This window comes from Chelonoidis abingdonii, chromosome 3 (assembly GCF_003597395.2).
Source record: "Chelonoidis abingdonii isolate Lonesome George chromosome 3, CheloAbing_2.0, whole genome shotgun sequence".
Taxonomy (NCBI): Eukaryota; Metazoa; Chordata; order Testudines; family Testudinidae; genus Chelonoidis; species Chelonoidis abingdonii.
The window spans coordinates 12,478,220-12,499,159 of NC_133771.1; the positions used below are offsets into that span (position 1 = coordinate 12,478,220).

A 20,940-nucleotide genomic window follows, 5' to 3' on the forward strand; every position below is an offset into this window, starting at 1 on the left:
ATTAACAGCAGGATACCAAGGGAGGAAAAATAACTTTTGAAGTGATAAGAGAGTGGCCCATTACAGACAGATGACAAGAAGGTGTGAGTAACAGTGGGAACAAATTAGTATTGGGGAAATTAAGTTTAGGTTTTGTAATGACTCAACCACTCCCAGTCTTTATTCAGGCCTAATCTGATGGTATCCAGTTTGCAGATTCATTCCATTTCTGCAGCTTCACATTGGAGTCTGTTTTTGAAGTTTTTTTGTTGAAGAATTGCCACTTTTAGGTCTGTTATTGAGTGACCAGAGAGATTGAAGTGTTCTACTACTGGTTTTTGAATGTTATGATTCCTGATGTCAGATTTGTGTCCATTTATTCTTTTGAGTAGGGACTGTTCAGTCTGGCCAATGTACACGGCAGAGGGACATTCATGGCACGTGATGGTATATATCACACTGGTAGACGTGCAGGTGAACGAGCCCCGGATGGTGTGGCTGATATGGTTAGGTCCTATGATGGTGTCCCTTGAATAGATATGTGGACAGGGTTGGCACTGGGGTTTGTAGCAGGGTTTGGTTCCTGGGTTGGTGTTTTTGTTGTGTGGTGTGTAGTTGCTGGTGAGTATTTGCTTCAGGTTGGGGGGGCTGTCTGTAGGTGGGGACTGGCCTGTCTCCCAAGGCCAGAAGGGGCCACTGTCATTATCTAGTCTGACCTCCTGTAGAACAAAAGCCATAGATCTTCCCCAAAATAATTTTTAGAGATTTTTTTTTAAAAGTCCAATCTTGATTTTAAAATTGCCAGTGATGGAGAATCACCACAACCCTTGGTAAAGTGTTAAAAACGTCCACCTTATTTCTAGTCTCAATTTGTCTAGCTTCAGCTTCAGCCATTGGAGCATCTTATATCTTTTTTTGCTAGATTGAAGAGTCCATTATTAAATATTTGTTCCCATTGTAGGTACTTACAGACTGTAATCAAGTCACCCCGTGACCTTCTCTTTGTTAAGCTAAATAGATACACTCAAGGAGATCAATCACTATAAGGCATATTTTCTAATCTTTTAATCATTCTTGTGGCTTTTCCCCGTACCCTTTCCAATTTATCAGCATCCTTCTTGGATTATGGACACCAAAACAGGAGACAGTATTCCAGCAGCAGTTGCACCAGTGCCAAATACAGAGAGAAAATAACCTCTTTACTGGTTATGCATCCCAGGATCGCATTAGCCCTTTTGGCCACTGTGTTGCACAGGGCGTTCGTGTTCACCTAAGTCTTCACCACTACCCTCAAATCTTGCTCAGAGTCACTGCTTGCCAGGATAGAGTCCCACATCCTGTAAAGATGTCCTACATCATTTGTTTCTAGACGTAAACATTTATATTTAGCCATATTAAAATGCATGTTGTTTGCTTGCACTCAGGATACCAAACAATCCAGATTGCTCTTTGTCAGTGATCCTCTTCATTATTTACCACTCTCCCATTTTTTGTGTCATCTGCAAATTTTATCAGTGATGATTTTATGTTTTTTTCCAGGCCATTAATAAAAATATTGAATAGCATAGGGCCAAGAACCAGTCTCTGCAGGACCCTACTAGAAACACACCTCTTTGATGATGGTTTCCTGTTTAAATTACATTTTGAGAACTATCATTTAGCCAGTGTTTAATCCATTTAAGGTGTGCCATATTAATTTTATATCTTTCTAGTATTTTACTCAAAATGTCTTGCAATACCAAGTCCATTACATCAACTTTATTACCTTTAACAACCAAACTTGTGATCTCATAAAAAAAAAAAGATAAGTTAATTTGACAGGATCTATTTTCCATAAATCCATGTTGATTGGCATTAATTTTATTACCTTCCTTTAATTTTTTATTAATTGAATCCTGTATCAGCTGCCCCATTATCTTGCATAGGACTGATGTCAGACTGACTCCTATAATTACCTAGGTCATCCCTTTTAGCCTTTTTTAAATTAGCTGTCTCTCAGTCTTCTTGAACTTCCCCAGTGTTCCAAGAATTATTGAAAAACAACATAGAATATTAGGGTTGGAAGGGACCTCAGGAGGTCATCTAATCCAACCCCCTGCTCAAAGTAGGACCAATCCCCAGACAGATTTTTACCCTGGCCCTCTCAAGGATTGAACTCACAATGCAGAAGGCCAGTGCGCAAACCACTGAGCTATCCCTCTCCCAAAACATAAATGGTGCAGTGAGCTCCTCAACAAGCTTCTTTGAAATTCTTGGAGGTGAGTTCTCCAGACCTTCTGATTTAAAATATCTAACTTGTGTAGCTTCTAACATCCTCCCAAGATACCAGTGGAATGGAAAGAGGGCTATCATAGGATATGACTACATCATCCATTTTTTTTTTCCAGATAAACAACAGACATATTTATTGAACACATCTGACTTTTCTGCATTATTGTTAATGCTACCATGTTCATCTTGTAATGGACAAATACCAATGTCAGGATTCATTTTGTTCCTAATATGCTTAAAAAATTCCTACTTATTATCCTTAACTCTGTAAGCCATAGATTTCTCCTTGTGCTCCTTTGCTTTCTCTATCCATTTTCTACAATTTTTAGCATCCAATTTATATTATGTTCAACTTTTTCCTTTCATTCATTTTAATATAAATATATATTGTGATACAGCATGGCCAGAGGGCAGCAGGAGAGGGCTAGAAGGGAGCCTTATTCCCTGTAAGGGGAAGAAAGTTTGCTATAGATTAATTAGAGCACCTGAAGCCAATTAGATCACCTGAAGCCAATTAGAGCACCTGAAGCCAGTCACATGATAAAAACCCCTGCTTCAATCAGACAGTGTGGGAGTTGGAGCAGAAAACAGTTTGAAGGGAAGCAGAGGACAGTTTGAAGAAGTGCTGCGGTGAGCTAAGAAGTCCAAGACCCTAGGTAAAGGGGCACCTGGCTTGTACAGAGGGAGGGCAGGAAGCCCCCCAACAAGCTGAAGGGCAGGAGAGGGAAGTATCCCAGGGGAAGGAAGTGTCAGTTCAAGTGGTTTACCACTATCCTCAGGGCCCCTGGGCTGGGACCTGGAGTAGAGGGTGGGCCCAGGACTAGGACACTAGTGGGGCAGTTAACATTCCACTGCAGGGGCAAGAAATGGTGCCCTGAACCCTCCCCAAAGAAGAGAAAGCATGAGACCCATCAAAATAGTGCCGGCAATTTGCCACAAGATAGATAGATAGATAGATAGATAGACATTTTAAATTGTTCTAGGTGCCCTCATGTCCCCTCTAAACAAGGTCATTTTTAACCAATATAGCCTTCCTCCTTGATTGTGTGATTACAGGTTTTTGTGTATCTAGTAAAGTATTCTTAAACAATTCCCAATTATAATTCACATTTTTCTGATTAAGCTCTTCCTCCCAGCTGCTTTGGCTCATAATTGTTTTAATCTTCAAAAATTGGCCCTTTTAAAACACCAAGCATGTATATCACTGGTCTGGACTTTATTCTGTTTGCACATTATAAATGTGGTTAAGTCATGATCACGTCTACCAAAGTTACTATTAATTTTTAGTTTTGTGATCAGTTCCTCTTTATCTGTCAAGATGAGGCCTAATATAGAATCCCCTCATGTTGGCTGCAACACTTTTTGAGTTAGGGAATTATCATCTATAATATTTAGAAATTTCAAGGATATTTTAATCCCGACAGCATCAAAACTCCAGCTTTTGTCACTTAAATTGAAGTTCCCCATGATCATATAGCTTTTTCCTACACATGATAGATAGATACGTAAGGCACTGGTTACCTAGTGTAATTTGGAGGTATGCAGCAGACACCAACTACTATCCCATCTTGTGCTTTATCTGTTTGGACTTTGATCCATAAGCATTCAAGTTGATTTTCTTCCAAGTTATAAGTGAGTCAGAAACAGGTAATGCCATTTTTGACATAAAGTGCCACTTCCTCTCCTCTTTTGTCCATTCAGTCCTTCCTAAATAAGTATGACCATTAATTTTAATCTTTCAATCATGGGACTCATCCCACCAGGTTTCAATAATACTAACTAGATTTAGTTTACGCTCATAAATGAGCAATTCCATTTCCCCTTGTTTGTTACCCAGACTTCTACCACTGATGTACAGGCAATTCAAGAATTTCTTCTCTTTATGTCCTTTTGTTCCTTGATTAATTTGATCAAAATCTCGATTTTGTGCTGAGTGCTCATATCTTCCCCTTTTTTTGCCCTCCTCTTTTGTTGTTTGTTTAATGGCTTCCTGACTACTCTAGCTAGCCTGTTCCCACTGAGGTGGAGGCCTTCCAAACTATTCAACCCCCTCTCCCTATAGAAGGTGGATCAATGTTCCACAAAACCAAAACCCTATGCTCTACATCTCTTACTTATCTAACAGTTCACCTCCAGAATCTTCTGCATTCTGTCTTCCTTTGCTCTTGGGACAGGAAGGGTCTCTGAGAAGACCTCTTAGACATTGTTCTTCTTCAGCATATTTCAGAGTTCCATAAAATTACCTTCTATCTGTGAGATATCATACGATGAAGGATATACCTATAGTTTGCTTAATTGAGGCATATGCCACTAAACTCAGCCTTCTTCATAGATTCTAAAGTCACAAGGGACCATTGTGATCATCTAGTCTGACATCCTCTACAACACATACCATAGGACTTCCTTGAATTAACTCCTGTTTGAAATAGAGCATATCTTCTAAAAAAAACCCCATTCATTTCTTCTAATATATACTCTTCTCTTTCTTTCATCATCACAATGGCCACTGAAACTCCTCTCTCCTCCTTTTTATTTATTACAGGTACTTTTCAACATCCCCTAGAAAAAGGAATGAAGCTATTGATCCTTCTTCGGGCATCTGAGGGAGTTTATTGTGATCGTTTGGATGGAATCAGTGTCCACCCAGGAACTGTTGGTATGAAAAAAACATTTGATTTTTCATGGAAAAAGCACATTGTGGTATAACCAATCTGCTGCTGTTGAGCCTGGTACTATGTAGTGCCCCACCATCTATTTGCAGAAAAATGCCTCAGTGAGAGACAGTTTTTAAGATGAAGATAACAAGAATATTTCCCATTCTACCCTTATAAAGTCAAATCCTGGAGACTTAATTCCATAATTTTTTCCAGGCAAAATTCCACTGAAGTCAGTGAGAGGTTGCCTGAGTTGCCTGGGTGTCATCTGGGAAACCAAAGCTAAAGCTGAAAGGACGCAGATTAACATTGGGTTAATCTCTCTTCATAAAGCCACGTTGTTTTCAGATTTCCAAACATAGATGTTTTCAGACATCCAAATTCATCTGATCTTCTGGTTTCATAGTGTTGTTATGTTTCTGATGGTGGTAGACCCCATTTTCTAATGTTATCTGTAGAGATGTGTGCCTACTTATGGTGAAAGGAGCATGGATGACCCTGAAGCACAAAAACTGGCAACAGAAAATCTGGGTTATGAGCTATGTTCACAAAGGAACTTAGGCACCTAGAAAATCACTGGGATCCAGTAAGCCTGAGTTAGACACTCAGGCTTCACATGAATGGAGGGAGCTAGGTGCCTAAGAATGACTTCTACAAAAGCCAGCATGCTCGTCAGCTCCTCACCTAACCTAGCCAATTCAGTATTCCAACGAAAGGGGTCGCCCCACCAGTCCCAAGGAATTCAGCATCTATATGCAGGCTGAAGGGAGATGCCTCCCTCTTCTTGGGATTCTCAGGCATAAGCCCTCTCTTGGAGTTAGGTGCCATATTATTGTTTGTTTTGCAGGCAATGATAGCAACCTCCTTTGGCCCAGTGGTTAGGGCACCCACCTGGTGAGATCCCTTGGGTCAGGGTGAGAGGGATTTAAACAGGGACTTGAAGCCTCTTAGGCGAATCCCCTATCCACTGGCCTATGGGACATACTGGTATTAGGCTCCTTCAGTCTCTACTGTTGAAGCTTTTGTGCTCTGGATTAATAAATAAAGAATCATTGGAGAAAGGAGAATGTATCCTGACTCTCCCACGTCTTGGCTGAGTGCTCTATCAGGCTCTAGAGTGATATGCTCTCTCTCTCTGGCCCATTGATTCTTTGCATATTTATCCAAAGTAGAAAAGCTTCAGCAGGGAGCACTGAGGGAGCCCAGCATTAGAATATCTAATAAAACAGTGGTTTGACCTGAACTGAAATATTTCAGTTTGTTGAAATCGTCCAAAGAGTTTCATTTTGAGTAAGTTCACATTAAACTGCGTTTTTCCTTGTGGTGGCACTTTGCCTCATGGGTTCCCTGACTGAACTACATTTCCCATGATGCAATTCAGCCTCCCTCTAACCAAGTGACATGGCGCATCATGGGAAATGTAGTCTGGCAAAGGAGCTTGGCCCGTAGGGGAGAATGGGGGCAGCAGGCACCCGAACTGCAACTCCCATGAGGCAATATGTCATCACAGGGAAATACAGCGTAAGGTTGAATTGACTCTAAATGTTTCAGGTCAGTTCAACATTTGGGAACACTGAAATGTTTTTTTTAGTAGGAAGTGCTGAAACAACTTGTTTCACCATTTCCAAATTGAAATATTCTGCAATGCTTCATTATCTGAAAAGTTTCACTATTTCAATTTTTCATCCTGATTTGGAACAAAAAGCAAATGTTGAAATATCAGAATTTCCCACTACAGAAATTCTGGTATTCAGTCAGTTCGATTATTTATTATTTTTTTTTTTAAGTGTAGTATTTACTTATTTACTTAGGTTAAGATTTTGAAAGCCAGTTAGGCGTTTTGCTACACAACTTCAATTTCATGGGAGTTCTGTGATTAAAGGGTCTACTTGTCTTTGTAATCCTCAGCCTTATTATTTTACTAATTACTTATTTCTAGTCCTAAATATGGGCAGTATTCACTTTGAAATTCAAATGAATCTTTATGTGATTCTCTCAAGTCTAGTCCAGGTGCAAAATGTATTGAAATTTTCAAAACGCTTTTGAACACATATGACAAATTTTTCCTTACATTAAGCCATTAGTGCTCTGAGTTCAGCAGAAGTCCTGCTCTTTCCTTAGCTTTTGGCTTTATATCTCTGTTCCAGGGGTTTATGGGAAGGTGCAGATTCATAGTGCTTATCCTAGGAAATCCTGGACACATCTTGGAAGTGACATTGCACCTGGCAATGAAAGGTGAGGTTTTGCCCAGATGTGCCTCCAGGTAATGAATTTGGCTTTCTGTGTGCACTTCTGCTGTTCTGGTCACATCTAGAAGCCCCAACAGAAATAAGGGCCCATTGTGCTAGTGTCACATGTCCACTAGCCTCTGGATCCCTGGGTGTTTTAAGCCTCCAGATTCTAAACAGAGCCCACGCAGTGTCCGAGTTTTGGGTTCCCTAATCACAATTGTAGTGCAGACATCTCTGTCTAATGCTCCTTCCTGAGAGCTGTGACTGGACAGTCCAGCTGTCCAGCCTCTGGAACCAGTGCTGGCTCCTCTGACTCCCTCTGTAACTTAAACATACCCTCTCTCAGAATCCCACCAAAGACGCAAGCCTTCTCAGACTCTCAGGAGGCACATGGTAGTTGTGGCATATCACGCACACAGATGCTTTGCACAGAGGCCTACAACTCTGCCACTCTTTACTTAGAAATACACAGGTCCATACAAAAATAGTAAACCCTATCTGCATTTCCCCTCACTGCAGCTCACCGTTCCCTTGGGGGTACTTGGGGGACCATCTGTATTCAGGAAGTCAGGGTCCAGCCTTATCTGGCTTCTACAGCAGCTTCCTTCACCATAAACTAGTGAAAATAGCCAAAGAGAGAATAAAGGGAGCAACTTCTGTCCTGTGTTACCTACCAGTCTCCCATCAGGTGACTCTCTGGTCAGCCTCAGCAGGTGACCACAAGACAGATCATGGGCTGGAGAAAGAAGTGTTATCATCCCTATTTTAGAGATGAGAAACAGAGGCACAAAGAGACGAAGTGAGTGGTCCATGGTCATACAGGGAAATCGTGACACAGCAAGAAATTGAACTCAGATCTACCAAGTCCCAATCCAGTGTCGTAACTGCACATTTGCATACTTTGTCTTTTACATTTGCCTTTCTTTAGTGTAAAGCAGGTTAGTAAAGGCTGATGCACTGTATCAAAGTGGGTCATTTATGAAAGATGATGCTGAGGTCAAGGAGAAGTCATGGGTTTTCAGATAAGATTTGATGGGGATCCCTTATAGCAGATGCAGAGAAACAGTTCTGATAGGGATGGCCACGGTACAGGATTTATTACCCACTGAGAAGAAACTATGAGGAAGGAAATCTTGTTATTTAGGAGCACAGAGAATGGACCAGAGAACAGGCCTCTGGTACCATAGTGATGGTAATGGTAGAAGAACTAAAGCTGGTCAGAAAATGTTTGTTTTGTTTTTTCCTCTGTCAAGATTCAAATGAAAACCTAACATTGTTTTGGTTTTCAGAGAAAAATGTTCAGTTTTGTCATTTTTCGATGGAAAAAAAGGATGAGAGGAAGGATGGTCCAGTGGTTAGGGCTCTAGGATTTAGGGTTCAAGTCCCTGCTCTGCCACAGACTGCCTGTGTGACCTTGAGCAAGTCACTTAGCCTTTATGTGCTTCAGTTCCCTGCCTTTTAAATGGAGATAATGTCATTTCTCTACCTCATAGAGTTGTTACAGTAAAGATTATGAAGCTCTCAGATACTGTGCTGATGGGGCCCTATAAATACCTGAGGTAGATAAAACCCCAAAAGACATTCCCATTTCAACAAAAAAGCCTTTTTCAGTCAAAAATAACCTTTTCACATAAAATGTTTGAGCAGTTCTAATAAGAACCTAGATTGCCAGGAAGAAATAAGATTAGATACAGGAGATGGGCAAATCAGTGGAAAAACTTTAAGCTAGGGGAAGGGTTTTTATATTGAATAAACTGAGTTACAGTAAGTTTCTGAGTATTTGTAGGCTTTATTTCCATTTCCAACCATGAGTCAGCAATGAGTCAGAGAAGAGCTGACAACTAAAAGGAGGAATTACTTAATTAGTTAAGATGAGAGAAAATGAAAGCCTAGCTCAGTATTTCATTAGATTAGTGGCTGAGGTGATGGTTTGTGCAGGCCATGTTTCTCATCTGACTTTCTGTATTTCTCTTATCAGACTTCTTAGAAATGTATATTAAGTGTACTAAAGGAGGTGGGTTTATGTAGCTTATTGGGTATTCTTTGCTAGTTTTGCCGTGGCAAGATTATTGATCTCTTTCAGAAATTCCACGAAAATAGCCTTTCTCATAGCTTAAACAGCATATCACTTAACTTTTGTGGGATTACAGGATTTGGGTTGAGGATGAAGTAGATTGGAGTCCTGGTGGAAACATTGTCATCAGTTCCTCCTCCTATGACGCTCACCAAGCTGAGGTGGTCACAGTTAAAGAAATAAATGGTCACAGCATTAGATTCCAGGAACGTCTCCTCCACAGGCATATTGGTAAGAAGTCTGTAATATATATCACCTGCCTTCCCTTTATCCTTCTCCACATTCTTACTACTCATGGCGTGAGAGAATATCTGGCTCAGACTTTCCGTTTGGCTTTGCCTTAACTGCCCATTTTAGATCTCCCTGTGAACCTACATTCCCGACCCCCACTCCTTTCTTCATGCATCTTCATTTCTTTCTTTAAATACTGCTTCATGCTTGCATTATGTGGCAGGTGGGAAGTTCAAAACTGCTCAGCATGGAGAGTTTTACTGTTAACTTCAGTGGGAGCAGAATTAAGCCAATGCTGACTGTTTTTTAAAATCCCAGGTTCTTTGTGTGTGTGTGTGTATGTGTAATAGAGATGGTTGAAATAAAGAAAAAAGCCCTATGATTTTAAGGGGAAAACTGTTGATTTCTTTTATTTGAAATTACAGGAAATTCGGATCACCACTATAGTTATTTGAAAAACAAGGTGAACATTTCACAAAAACTTCATTTAAAAAAAAATGAAATTTGAATTTCAAACCTTGAAAAATGACTATAAAATTCATGTATATGTAATATATATACACAGATCTAAAATATGTATAGAAATATGTATCTACCTACAGACATTAATGTATTGTTCATAGTTTACTTAATGTTATTTTATTATAACATATAACCTAGTCATATTATTAATTCTGTAAAGCATTTTATAGTATATTTGTATAGAAGATGCTATATAAAATCAAGATCATTAGGATCTCAAGATTTGGCCCACTGATAATAAAGGCAATGGACTCCTCCTGGTAGTAAATTTTATGCCTGACAATAAGTATTTGCAAATCTGGGCCATTTTTTACTTAGTCCTTACTCAGGCTAACTTTCATTCAAGTCAATAATAAATTAAATGGATCAGAACTATTGTGAATGTTTCCAGGGAATCCTGTGGCATAATATCTACATCCAGCTTCATCCTGAGCATTGCAGCAATATCTGAGTATTGTTTGGCAATAAAGGGTTAGTGTCAGAAGTAAGAAAGAATGAATAACTAAATAAATATAGTGGCATAGATAGATTGTCAGGAGATTCTTTCTCCATGTGATACGAAGGCACTCTTAGGGCTTGTCTACGCTACCGCATAGGATCAATCTAAGGCCACGTCTAGACTACGCGCCGTATCGGCGTGTTAAAATCGATTGCTCGGGGATTGATATATCGCGTCTGATCTAGACCCAACGGAGTTCCGGAATCAACATGGCGAGCCACAGACATCGATCCCGCGCGGTGAAGACGGGTGAGTAAATTGATTTTAGATATTCGACTTCAGCTACGCTATTCTCATAGCTGAAATTGCGTATCTAAAATCGATTTTACCGTGTAGTGTAGACCTGGCCTAAGAAACGCAACTTCAGCTACGTGAATAGCTTAGCTGAAGTCAACATATTTAGATCTACTTACCACGGTGTCTTCACTGTGGTTGATTTAAGTCAATAGCTGGCGCTCTCCTGTTGACTCCGCTGGTGCTCCTCATTCTGGTGGAGTACTGGAGTCGAGGGAAGAGCGCTCAGTGGTCTATTTATTGCGACTATAGTAGACGCGATAAATCGACCCCTGCTGGATTGATCGCTGCCTGCCGATCCAGCAGGTAGTGTAGAGAAGCCCTGAGTGACTTATGCTTGGCTCAGAGCCATTCACCTCCTTCGTTCAGCAGAGCTTAGATTTACTGTTTGCCCAACTAAAGACTCATCTCTTTTGTCTCACTTTTCGGGAAGCGATGGGTGTGAGGAGCAGGGAATGGTTGGATGAAGATAGTTATCTGTGGTAGGATGTGGCACCTTATAGACTAACAGAGGTGCCACAGGATTCTCTGCTGATTTTACAGATCCAGACTAACACGGCTACCGCTCTGATACTTGTGGTAGGATGCTGTTTAGATAGCTATGGTTTATCTTAGGAGGTGATTGGATCATTTTTATAGCTCTTATTATTTGGGCATTTTAAGATTTCTTCAGGCATAGTTGTTTTCAAAAGAAATACAAATAAATAAATACAGAGACTTTCATCTTTAGTTTGCCATCCGTTCCTAGGTGATCAAAAGTCTCTGACATCAAGTTAGCTTTTTCCTGTCTAGTGTTTGGTGGATGTCAATCCATTTTGAAGGGAGGCCAATTCATGCACAATTCTGAAGATTGATCTTTATATACTTCTACTTCAGTATCAGGCTATCCCTTGGAAATGGCCCATTCCCTGGTAGCAACTGCCACCTGACAAATATTTTGCCAGTGGGGGCCTCCTCCACCTTTTATACTTCTATAATTTGAGAGAAACTCTCCCATGAATCTGCACTAAATGTTGTCAGTGATAGTACCTCTGGCTCTACACAAAAATCTTTAACCGGTTTAGAATTACAGAGTATTGAAGAGAGGATGAAGAAAAAGGACAATGAACCATGGAACTCATTTGTAGTTAATCTATGTAGAGCCAAACTTCACTTTTGGCTGGATAGAATAAAAGACCCCATTGTTACAGTGCATTGCAGCATATTACATTTATAGTGAATCTCTGCTTGTGGGCTTGATGCTGCAATCCTTACTCCAGGAGAAGTGACACAGACGCCACTTCGGGTGTAATTCCATCTATACAGAAGTCAGTGGGAGTTTTGTCACTGACTCCAGTAGGGCCAGGATTTCATCCTTTGCGTTTTACTGCAATAAGCAATTAAAGTTCCATGAAACCATAACTGAGATTGATAATTATAAGTCAAAGGAAGTTTGCCTGCGTATGACGATCAAGCAGATCTTCTGCACTGGGAGGAATATCACCCAACAGGACCAAAGACCTATACTCTATTTAAACCTTGTATTAAGGACTCAAGTGAAAATTAAGCATTGGTCAGAGCCTTGTGTGGACCTTTTCTACTGGTGTGAATTTCCTCCTTAGAAAGACTGTGTTGTATTGTGCATGCAATCTTAGTACAAGGTTTTTATAGAAAATTGGTTTTTAACATCATCACCAGGCTGATCACTATGTGAATTCATAACCCCAGGAAAGAGATCAGTTCCTTAGGGCAGCATACTAAGATTTTATGTCTCCTGTTGATATAATTCAAGAAAACAGAGTTGGAATCTGCCCGTCGGTTTGGCATGTGGTGGTCCCAGGAAACAGGTTTAGTATTCGCCTTTACTGGGAACAAAAGGATGTTGGTAAAATACACTCTCATCCCAAATAGGGGCAAGCAGGGAGCCGTTTCTCTTTGTTGGTGCTTGCAGAGAGCCCCTGAGGAAAATCAAACCTGAAAGGCAGTGCAGCTTCTGAGAGGAAGCCACACATCAGTTGTCAGATGAGACATACCCAAAGCGTTGGTTACTGAAACATCCTAGACATTCATCCTGTTTTCTCTCCTTGAAATGCCACAGGGCGTTCCCATAGCATAGAAGATGGCAGACGTGTTCCGTTGGCCGCTGAGGTTGGGCTCCTAACACGCAACATACAGATTAAGTCAGACATGGCTTGCTCTGGGAGGCTTCTGGTGGGACGCTTCAGAAATACCAGTGGAACGGAATTTGCAGGTAGTTGAAACTCACCCACTCAGTCCCATCCATATCAGTCCATCACAAATATCCTGTCCAGTCGAGATCAGGATGCTCTCAGGAGCAGGGGTTGTAACTTCTTTTATGGGTTGTACAATGTAGAGCACACAATAAGTGCTCAGCAAATAAGAAATATTAACAGTAATAAATAACTTTAAAACATTCAGATTTTAATGGCAATTTTTCTTGTTTTGCAAACAAATGCCTGTTTTTGGCATTTTATTTGTTTTTATTGACAAAAGCAGACATACAAGCCAATCTACCTGTAATCACCCTTTCATCTCACTTCATTTATCACATTATAGGTGACCTTCGGCTCTCAAACATTGAAATTCTGAACTTTGGACCACCACAGCTTTCTGCCATTGGCTTCAGTAACATATCTTTGGGATCCTCAATTATATCTTCCAGCGTTCACCATAGCTGTGGGGGTGGCATTCAAGCAGTGGCAAGCAGTGGAATCTCATTGCATGACAACGTGGTGTTCAACACGGTTGGCCCTGGCATTGACTTGGAAGGCCAAACCCATTCTCTCATCAGGAACCTTATCATTCTCAGCAAGCAGCCAGAGGGGTTACCAGACTGGGTTGCTGGTATCAAAGTGAACAAAATAGATGACTCTTACCTGCTTGGCAATGTCATGGCAGGTTCAGAGCGTATAGCCTTCCACATCAGAGGTCAAGAATGCTTCCTAACTGGAGAGTATTTTGCTGAAAATGTGGCCCATTCAAGCCTTCATGGTGTTCATTTATACAGAGGAGATGGGTTTCAAAACTGCACCAAAATCACTGGTTTTCTGTCCTACAAGAATTACGACTATGGTGTCATGTTTCAGCTTGAAAGCAGTGTAGTGATGGACAATATGATGCTAGTAGACAATGCTGTGGGTGTTCTGCCAGTGGTGTACAGCCCATCTGCTAAGCAGCATCGTTTGGGGAAAAAATACATAGAACTTAGAAACTCTGTCATTATTGCAACAAGCTCAACTTTTGACTGCATTAAAGACAGGATCACGCCCCTTTCAGCTAACTTGACTTCCAGGGATCGAGCTCCATATTACCCTCAGAGAGGTCGCATTGGCATTCTGTGGCCTTCATTTGCCTCTGAACCAAGCCAGTGGCCTGATAATCCATGGCACAAAATAAGAAATTATGCAGCAGTATCAGGAATCATGAAGCTACAAGGTTGGTCTTCCTTTTGCATTACCCCAGTGTCCTGGTGAAAACTCATCCCAGGTAATTACATTCTGCCTACTTAAAATCCACCCTCCCCAGCCAGGGCCGGCTTTAGGCACAGCAGGGACCAATTTGAAAGAGCTGCCACCAAAGACAGCAGCGGGACTTAGGCGGCAGCTCAAGTGGCTCCTGGTGCCTTCTGGTGACACATCAGCGGAGGGTTCTTCTTCTGCGGCAGCAATCGAGCTGCTGCCGAGGACAGTGTGGGACTTTGGTGGCAGCTCTATTGGCTGCCTGTGCCTTCGGCGGGACATCGGTGAAAGGTCCTTAGGGATGTTGCGGGGTCCGATTTGGGGGAATCAGGTGAATCGCCTTAAAGCTGGCCCTGTCCCCAACAATCTGAAATGGTTACAGTAGGTGAAATCCTGACCTGATTGAAATCAATAGCAAAACTCCTATTGACTTCACTGCAGCCAGGATATCACCTGGTATTCTGCAATTCCTGGTCAAACTGTTGTGCAGTGTTGCCATATGCTATTAAATATCTTCCACATTCCACACCAAAGACATCTGCATTTCAGTGCTGGGTGAAATGATTCCTGAATTTGATCCATCTGTCTGATATATTGGTATCTATGTCTAGATCAGGATACCAAGTCAATGAAAGGTTTTACAAAATTAGTTTACTATGTACAAAGTTTGCAATGCTTTGTGATCCTTTTTAATGAAAGCTGATAAATAAAAGTAGGACCATTGTTGTTATAATGAATAATAATAATAACAAATGATTTTAGAGCAGGGATCAGCAACCTTTGGCACGCGGCCCATCAGGGAAATCCGCTGGTGGGATGGGATGGTTTGTTTACCTGCAGTATCCTCAGGTTCGGCCAATTGCAGCTCCCACTTGCTGCAGTTTGCTGTTTCAGGCCAATGGGGACAGTGGGAAGCCGCATGGGCTGAGGCATGTGCTGGTGGCCGCTTCCCACAGCCCCCATTGGCCTGGAAAAGTGAACCATGGCCAGTGGGAGCTGTGATCAGCCAAACCTGGAGACACTGCAGGTAAACAAACAGACCCGGCCCTCCAGCGTATTTTCCTGATGGGCTGCGTGCCAAACGTTGTCAATTCCTGATTTAGAGGAAGGCTGTAAAACCCTTGTTATAGACTATTACACCCTTTCTTTCCTTGTGTCCTTGGTTTAAATGCAATGGACATGCCATATGATATTTTATTATTTGCAGTACCATAGCAGCTGGATATGTTTCAGATTTGTCCAGCTTAGGTGCTTGTGACACCCCCATTATCATAGTATTTGAGCCCTTACAATCTTTAACCTACCAACATCTCCGTGAGAGAGGAATTATTAGGAACTGTTATCCTCATTTAGAGATGGGAAACGAGGCACAGAGAGACTAACTAACTTGCCCAAGGTCACACTGAAAGTCTGTGATAGTGGAGGGACTTGAATATAGATCTTTCCAGCCCCATGTTAACCACAGGACCATGCTTTCTTACAGGTCAGGGTTGAAATGCTGTATCAGAGTTGGCAGGGGTGACTACCTTCCCGTCTGCATTAATCCTGGCTCTAATTGAGTCTTTCACTTTCATAGGCATTAAAATTCACTTAAAAAGAAGAGAGAAGCCACAAAAAAAGGGTTAAATACATTTTTACTTCTTGTTCTTATGCAAAATAGCCCTTTACACATTCAAGATACTCTACAGACATTAGTTAAGTAATATGCCTGAGCACTCCATGTAGTAGGCAAGTTCCATAGAGAGGGGGATGCCAACTGAGTACAGAGAGATGAAGTGACTTGTTTCAGTTCACACAACCAGTCCATGGCAGAGCCATGTCCGGGCTGTGTGTATACTAGAAAAGTTGCCCCAGTGCAACTAAATCAATTTAAAGTTGGTCTAATGACACTAGCGCAAACTTCTCATTTAGAGACTCTTAAACTTGGTTAAACTGTGGTTCTCTTGATTTAATTTAAGCAAGATTTGAACTTATTTACATATTTAGGAGTTGCACTGATGTAAGTAGACTGATTTTAAACTGGTTTAGGGGTAGCAGCCATATTAGTCTGTATCCGCAAAAAGATCAGGAGCACTTGTGGCACCTTAGAGGCTAACACATTTATTTGAGCATGAGCTTTTGTGCGCTACAGCCCACTTCATTGGATGCATAGACTGGAACATACAGCAAGATGATATTTATACATACAGAGAACATGAAAAGGTGGAAGTAGCCATACCAACTGTAAGAGGCCAATCAATTGAGGTGAGCTATCATCAGCAGGAGAAAAAAAAACTTTTGAAGTGATAATCGATTATGCTGAAATAAATTTGTTAGTCTCTAAAGTGCCACAAGTACTCCTGTTCTTTAAACTGGTTTACTTACTCATAAGAACATAAGAACGGCCGTACTGGGTCAGACCAAAGTCCATCCAGCCCAGCATCCTGTTTTTTAACAGTGGCCAATACCAGGTGTCCCAGAGGGAGTGAACCTAAAGGTAATGATCAAGTGATCTCTCTCCTGCCGTCCATCACCGCCCTCTGACAAACAGAGGCTGGGGACACCATTCCTTACCCATCCTGGCTAATAGCCATTAATGGACTTAACCTCCATGAATTTATCCAGTTCTCTTTTAAACCCTGTTATAGTCCTAGCCTTCACAACCTCCTCAGGCAAGGAGTTCCACAAGTTGACTGTGCGCTGTGTGAAGAACTTCCTTTTGTTTGTTTTAAACCTGCTGCCCATTAATTTCATTTGGTGGCCCCTAGTTCTTGTGTTATGGGAACAAGTAAATCACTTTTCCTTATTTACTTTCTCTACATCATTCATGATTTTATAGACCTCTATCATATCCCCCCTTAGTCTCCTCTTTTCCAAGCTGAAAAGTCTTAGCCTCTTTAATCTCTCCTCATAAACTGTGAAGATAGGGCAGGAAACACTCCCTCAGAAAGGGCTTGTCCAGGATTTGAATCTGGGATCTCTTGCATCCTAAGCAAGAATCATACTCCTAGACCAACAAGCCACTGTGCCAAAGCAGCCTTTCTAATTTAGACAAGGCCTTAGAATGCATGGCTCAGATCCCCATCCCTGAAGAAAATTCATCCTGCCCCTCCCAATGAGATGTGTTTTTACCTTTGTCAGAAGTCACCTTTACTGGTTTTATGAAGAGTTGCTACAGTGATGACAGAGATGTCTGCATTATGTCAAATCCTGACAGCATGGGCATCATGTACCCAATCACAGCAGAGATGACAAAGATGACACATGTCCATGAGCAGAATAAATTCTACTTTCATACATTGGAAACAAGGTAGTGTGCTTTGTTCTTAATAAGTAGTCCCATCCCCCCAGGTTTATAGTGAATATGCACTACTAATTACATGACTAGTCATATCTTTATCTATCTATACCACACTACAAAATCTACACTTTCTATTACTGGTTACATCCATCTTCAAAGAGATTCATTCTTTCATTAGGAGTGATGGGATGAGAATTTAAGCTAAAAATGGGCCTAACTCAAAACCTAGATTCAATACCTCCGGACTTCGGGGATGTAGGGTTTTCAAAATCTGAACTCAGGTGCAGACCTGAGCGTTGTAAAATAACCTAATTTCTACAGTGGGTTGAAATCAAAATTTTGGATACAACTATTTTTTTTGGGGTGGTCTATCTGTCCCTCTGTTCTTTATACTGTTTCTGTCTGAGACTAGACATGGAAGAGCCTGGATCTTTCATATGGTTGTTTATTGAAATTTGAAGATGTAGAGTTTGGATAGTTCATTAGATGTTTCTCCAAATGAAGCCTCCTGGAGTTCTCCTTTTGCTAGCATCTGTGTAGCAAAAATAGCTTCAGGTAGTCACTGTCTTTATTTTCTGTCCACATAGCTGATTCCTCGACCCCAGGCCTCAGGACATGTCAGGAGCTCCAGCAAAAAGCCATGAAGTGGCTAAAGTGTCCTTTTTATATGGGAAAATGAGTTTGATTTTTGCCTGTGAGATCACATCAGCAGCGCTGAGTGGAACCAGGCAGTCTGTGAGATGTCAGATGTGTGCCAGTCTAACTCATGCCCAGAAAGCATATCTGCTGAGCATAGTAGCACAGGGATCAGGAAGAAAGAGCACTTCTCTGTTACCTTAGGTTTCAGCAGTTCAAATGTGCAGAGTCCATGGGAAACATGGGCAGGTTTATTTATTTGTACAGCTGGCTACCGAAGTACACAGGCATTGTCATGAAAGCTTTACTGCAGCACTGAAGCCCAACGTGAACCCCAGTTGCCAGTCAAAACCAATCAGAGGTGTTCCATGCTGCTCCAATCCAGAGCCCCTCAAGCAGGCTGCCCGTGCTTTTTTTTTTTTTTTTTTTCTGCTCTGGGCATTAGTTTGTGTGTGGATTTCTGTGAACTGTCCAGCTCGTCAGTTCCCATTATATGTAACTATTGAATCCAGTCCACAGTATTACGCTATTTGTGACTGGCTGCACACACAATGCATTGCAAAAGCTGATCATTATCAAACATGGTCGATGGACATATAGAATACAAAGTGATTTCTGAGCATCCTGCTAAACCTGTGGGTAAGGTTCAGACTTTTATTGTTGCTTCTGGATCCTCTGCAGACATTTATTAAACCCAAGCTTTTAAAAGCTGTGGGTCAATTTGTGGCCCATTCTATGGCCTCATTGTGCTGCTTCTGCCTTGCAAAAGAGCCATAAAGCTACCCTTGAGTAGGAGGCAGGACTGGACATGGCAAGAGCACGTCACACTCTGGTGATCATCAGCCAGAATAAACGCCTACTGGTGGCAGTAACAAGCTGGAATGATGTCTGTGCTAAGATATGCCAGGACTGAACCAGCCCCGGGGGATCTTTGTTCCCCATCTCTCTTGAGCTGTGCAGAGTAGAGCTTTGATCCAATTATTTCTCTGCCCTGTTAAGACACTGATCGGTTCACCCAGTTCAAAACACCAATCAGTGGGCTTTGCGTAAGGGAGTTCCACAGAAATCAAGAAATCAGACAGAGCATTGTTTCCTTATGCTCCTCCATCTGTCTGCATCCATCTGTTGTCTCTTGTCTCAAACTAAAATTATGAGCCTCTTGGGGCAGAGACCATCTTTTTGTTTGTACAGCAGCTGGCACAATGAAATCCATGGCTAGAGCTCCTGGGCACAACAGTAACTCAAATAATAAATATCAATAATAGAGATGAGGAGTATTAGAATCCATGACACTCTGCACTCCTCCATTGATAATGGGAGGGGTATGGCTACTCGGAGTTCCAGACCTAGTGATCAGTTTCCTGTCTTTCATGCTGTATGTCCCTGCACTACTCCAAAAGATGCTATCTAGTGGTACACACACCAGCTACCAGGATGTCCCTGGCTCCTTCTTGAACCATTATCCTTTGTAAGATTTCCTCCCAGCAACAAGTACACTCGAAGGTTGTCCCACACTCTCCTAAAACTCAGCCCAAGTTTGCTGAGATTCATTTCAAAAGAATATCCAAAACCAGCTCGGGCCTACTTTCAGTTTTTGTTAGAGTCTCTCCAAACTCTAGTTTGGAGCCATTACTGTAGAATTCTGTCACCTTTATGTATGTATGTAAGTAAGCATGGTTTAATTCAGTTCTGAAGAGCTGAACAGGTAAAAAGACCTGGGCATTTCTTGCTCTGTAGATAGAATTGTATTGCATAGCCATTTTCATCCTGCTATGAATGATACAGGAGTTACAAACCTGTGGATACTGATGAGTGGCTCCTGAGGCACTATGGTTCTCTGAAGTGTTGAACTGTTTGATTAAGCAAAATCAGAATATACCTGAGATTTATGAGGATGCTTGGATCTGGATACAAATTTTGTGGCTAGTCTTTTCCCTCCGATGAACTGAGACAAACCCCTGAGGGGCTGTTGCCCCTCCCACAGAGAGGTGAATGGGAATTAACTGTATCCTAGAGGGCAGAAGCCTGCTTCTGAGTCTGATCACTGCCAGCATTTGGGAGATTGGGATCCAGATCTCAGTTTTGTGGATTGGCCCATCCTGATGAAAAGGAACATTGCTGCAGAATTTCATGATGATAGAGCAAGTCAGACCTGCTCCATATCATCAGATTTCACCAGTTATCCCTTATTTCCCTTTCCCACTTTTTTAGCAAGCAGGTTAATTCACATGAATGTTGTGGTAGTTTGTGCATGTAAAAAAAAAAAAAAAAATTTCCAGTGGGGAAAATAACTTCAGAAGGCCAGTACAATGTAATTTCTCTTGCTGTCTTCCCAACAATAATACTCCTCCTCCTCTCCATCAGCATCAGTGGATCCAAGGACTTTGAATATCTTGAGATGAGATGTGAAGGCTCAAGAAAGGCTCTCTTCAAGGATCTGGATGGAAGTGCCCTGGGCCTACAACCACCTGTGTCAGTTTTCCCAAAGTCTAAATCTGAATGGACAGAGTTCTGTTCGCACGCTGGTAAGTAGCACACGAAGATTGTGCAGTTTCTGAAAAATCTTGCTAAACCTTGGGCAGTGCATTGACTAACCAGTCTTGGGAGACATACCAGTGGGTTGTCATCCTCTTGGATCCTGAATAGCTTGTGGGCTTAGATTCCACAGCACTTTTCATTAAAGGAGGCTGCTTTATATACTGATCAATGGAAGGACTTGGGAATCTGACCTGCTGTGGGGTGAGGCACTTACCCCTCTGTGCTTTAACTGATCTTTCTGTAAAGCAAGGGTGATTATATTTACCCATCTGC

General features: G+C 41.6%; 1 protein-coding gene across 1 annotated transcript in view; it reads left to right on the plus strand.

Annotated features, from left to right (window-relative positions):
- PKHD1 (PKHD1 ciliary IPT domain containing fibrocystin/polyductin) overlaps window positions 1–20,940 on the plus strand; it is a 394,719-nt gene that overhangs the window by 265,533 nt on the left and 108,246 nt on the right. The window contains exons 53-59 of the mRNA XM_032796706.2: window positions 4,793–4,906; window positions 7,052–7,139; window positions 9,286–9,440; window positions 12,833–12,985; window positions 13,312–14,190; window positions 17,334–17,502; window positions 20,494–20,654. Of these exons, the coding sequence (XP_032652597.2) occupies window positions 4,793–4,906; window positions 7,052–7,139; window positions 9,286–9,440; window positions 12,833–12,985; window positions 13,312–14,190; window positions 17,334–17,502; window positions 20,494–20,654 (1,719 nt within the window). The remainder of the gene's footprint in view (window positions 1–4,792; window positions 4,907–7,051; window positions 7,140–9,285; window positions 9,441–12,832; window positions 12,986–13,311; window positions 14,191–17,333; window positions 17,503–20,493; window positions 20,655–20,940) is intronic.